The sequence below is a fragment of the Cyprinodon variegatus genome, unplaced genomic scaffold, assembly GCF_000732505.1.
Source record: "Cyprinodon variegatus isolate N-32 unplaced genomic scaffold, C_variegatus-1.0 Scaffold677, whole genome shotgun sequence".
NCBI lineage: Eukaryota > Metazoa > Chordata > Actinopteri > Cyprinodontiformes > Cyprinodontidae > Cyprinodon > Cyprinodon variegatus.
In genome coordinates, this window is record NW_015151130.1 from 229,789 (window position 1) to 233,210 (window position 3,422).

The 3,422-nt window shown below is 41.6% G+C and overlaps 1 protein-coding gene across 1 annotated transcript in view; it reads left to right on the forward strand.

The window, feature by feature from the left end:
• The window catches only part of slc22a15 (solute carrier family 22 member 15), a 28,529-nt gene extending 26,578 nt beyond the window's left edge, over positions 1-1,951 (forward strand). The window contains exons 11-12 of the mRNA XM_015394195.1: positions 916-1,074; positions 1,696-1,951. Coding sequence (XP_015249681.1) covers positions 916-1,074; positions 1,696-1,740 — 204 coding nt within the window. The 3' untranslated portion in view covers positions 1,741-1,951. The remainder of the gene's footprint in view (positions 1-915; positions 1,075-1,695) is intronic.
• The last annotated feature ends 1,471 nt before the right edge of the window (positions 1,952-3,422 follow it).

Sequence of the window (3,422 nt, forward strand, 5' to 3'; positions counted from 1 at the left end):
TCATGGAAGGAGGAATTATTTGATCCTAAATCTGTCTGGATGCAGATGACCTACCGATCTATCTGTTTCCCACTTCTTTACTTTAAACTCCAGGTCCTTCATGTTTTAGGTTTGTCTCTGTTTCAACAAACAATCAAATATCAACATTACCTCCTTTACCATTAATGGCTGCAAAAAGACGTCCCAGATTTCCAGGGACTGTCCCCGTTTAGGACCACCTGTCCCCAGCTAAAGCTGTCCCTGGAAATGTCCATGATTTTACCGTTTTATGAACGATCAAAGATGAAAAAGTTAAATATGCATTAACTTTAAACTTGACATTTACATCTTATCAAAAATAAGATAGTAACAGCTGGATCTATGCACATGAATAGAATATAGGGTTAGGATTCTGAACTTTTGTTGTTTAAATATTAATAAATATTTGAATATGGATAAATGCATCACTGTCCCTGTGTCCTATTTTAGTTTTCATGAAATGTATTTATTTTTATCTACGAGCTGGAAATGCAGAAATCTGGTCACCTTATGCAAACACCTGTTGGTCACCTGTTCGTTCAGGTCAGGCGTGGAAGTGGGGAAACAATAAAACATGGAGGCCAGTGGGCCTTGAAAAAGCAGGGTTAGGAAAGCCTCTCTCTCAAAACTTTTCCACCTTTACCTTTAATGTAAGTGAAGTTATGATCATGGTGTGGGATGTTTTTTTCTTTTTTAAATCCTTGATTGTTCTTTGCTTTAATGTTTTATGTATTCATGTTTTTCATACTTTGAACCTTTTAGTTGAAAGCAATGAGTTTGTTTGGACGGTTCTATACACAATATGTGCTAATCCTAGCATGCTAACACTAAAGGACGCAGCTAATTGTGAACACGTGTGAACAGAGGATGTGTCCTCTAAACGTCTGTCTGTTCCAGCGGGCTCTCCACGCCTCCATGCCCTTCACGGTGTTCTGTCTGAGCGGCCTGTCTGCAGGCTGCCTGGGCCTCCTGCTGCCTGAAACTCTGAACAGACCCGCAGCCGAAACTCTGGAGGAGCTGAGCAGCCCGAGCCGCGGCCGGGTTCTGGAGAGCAAGGTGAGGCAACCGTCACGGATCCAGAAACTGTTCCAACAGGCTGACAGGAAAAGCTCTAAATCCTCTAAACCTGAGGAGGCGGTTGGTTGACAGAACCTGATGGTAGACGCTCCCATCCACTGTTCAGATTCATTTGGTGTTTAAAGGACAAAGACAAGGGGGGTCTAGAGCGGTTTTATGGTGTGTGTGATGATATATTTTCCTTTCTTTTCCATTCTCTTTCATATCTTTTCACATATTTTGCCTCCATTTATCTGTTTACTACAGTGTGTTGGATTCATGTTAATGTGGATTTAAAGATCTTTCAATTAATTGAAAAAAAATGCTGGAGGGAAAATAAAAAGTCTAATTAAGCAAAACTTTTGCGACCCCCATGCAGTACCTCCGTGGACCCCTAGGGGTCGTGTACCCCCTGTTGAAGACCTCCGTTATAAATAACAAAATGCTGGGCATTTTTTTACTTGTGATGTATTTCATTTTTTTTTTACATACTATCGAATTATAAGTATTTCTTTTCTATTTGAACTTTAAAACTTGTTTTTTTTTTTCTCTTCAAACCCGGACAGAAGCTGCTGTTCTGTGATTTTCCTTATCTTCTGTTCTCTGTGTTTCTGTCTGCAGGCTCTGCTGTACGAAGATGAAAGGTGGAAATCAAACCACACATGAAACCAGAGGCCTCATCTTTCCGTGCTGCCTCACGGCGCCGAGCCGTCTCCAGGTTTCCTGCCGCCTGACGAGGTTCTGGCGGCGTGGACTCTCTTCCTCCTCCTCAGGTCTTTAAACTCCTGGCCGTTGCCATGGCGTCCACGCCTTCGGCAGGAAGCGAAGCACAAATAGCGACTCGGACGTGAAACATTCCTGTTGCGAACAAATCAGAACAGGGTTTACTGGAACCGGACTCCAGTGATCCAGAACATGGGAAACACGATCCGCTTTAGCTTCTGATCAGGAAGCGGGTCACGGTTCTGATCCGTTAAATGTAAAAGTAAAAGCTGAAAGACGAATCGGCTGGTTTCAGGTAACGGATCGGCTCCAGCAGCAGTTTTATTTTCTGTACAGTTGCAGCAGGTCAGGGCGAACCTGCAGCAATGATCAATATGAGCGGCTGGTTCTCCATGGACCACGGTTCTCACAGCATCAGCTCTGGTTCGCTAAAAAGGTGGAAACCAGAGAAGATGCTGAGTCACTGATCGCCATGGTGATTCCCGCCTGCTGGAGGCCATTAGAAACCTCCGTTCATCTGCCTGAAACAGATTCAGCATCAGACGATTGATGTGTGGAAACATGAATCCATTCTAGAACCGCCCAATGGAGAGTCCCGTTATAGATCTGCTGATTCTAGATCATCAGCACTAACTAGAGCCTCGCTGAGCTGTTTGATCCAACTGATTCCAGCGTCTGGAACAGATAACGATCCTCTGGAGCTCAGGGCTCCTTCTAACATTCCTGTCTGACCTTCTCTGCTAATTTAATCCCTCAAAGGGAAAAAAACTCAGAACTTTAGGTTGAAGGACCAACGTCTGATTCGCGGTTCTCATGTTACAGAAAGATTGTTTGTTTTCTAACGTCTGTAAACCTCAGTTCATCTCTGCACTTTAATTTAAAGGAAATTCTAATCAATTTTGGGACCAAACCTAAATATTTAAATTGTAATAAGATTATTTGTTTTGTTGGTTTTTTTTTCATATGAATTCAGTTTGTAAGAAATTCTAGTATATTTTGTAGATTTCTGAAACAGAACCTGTAAATTATGAGCAGTAATCCCAACGGGATTAAAAACACTAAAACATTTTCTGGATTAACTGATGCCTTTTTTTCCTTTGCTGTTTCCTGTTCTTCTGTAAACATTCAGATGATTATAGTTTACATTAAACACATGCTGCTGTATCTACAGGAATTGTTTTTGGTATTAATCTTCTTAATCTTCCTGAATGATGTCATTTTTTCTTTAATGAGCAGAAAAACCTTGAGTTTAATGAATCAGTTCGTGGCTGCTGTTCTGTCAGGCCAGCATACGCATGATCCTTATTAGTGGTTATCAGTCCCATTGAACGGCCTCAGATTGGGCCAGTAGGTTATCATCGAGTGCAGTGGCGGTTCTAGACCAAATGTACCAGGGGGGCCAGGAGGGGGCCAGCGCCAGCGGGCAAAGGATGAGAGCTGCATGAATTTAAATTTCCATTCAATTAGATTTAATTAAAATTCTATGTCTTATTAGGTCAGTATACATTCAGACTTGAGTCCTTTTACATATTTTTGACATTTAAAGTCATATGGAAATCATATTTAACCTAAATTCGGCCAATCATATATCAACGGTCATCTGTCAATCAAATGTTTTCGGTCAT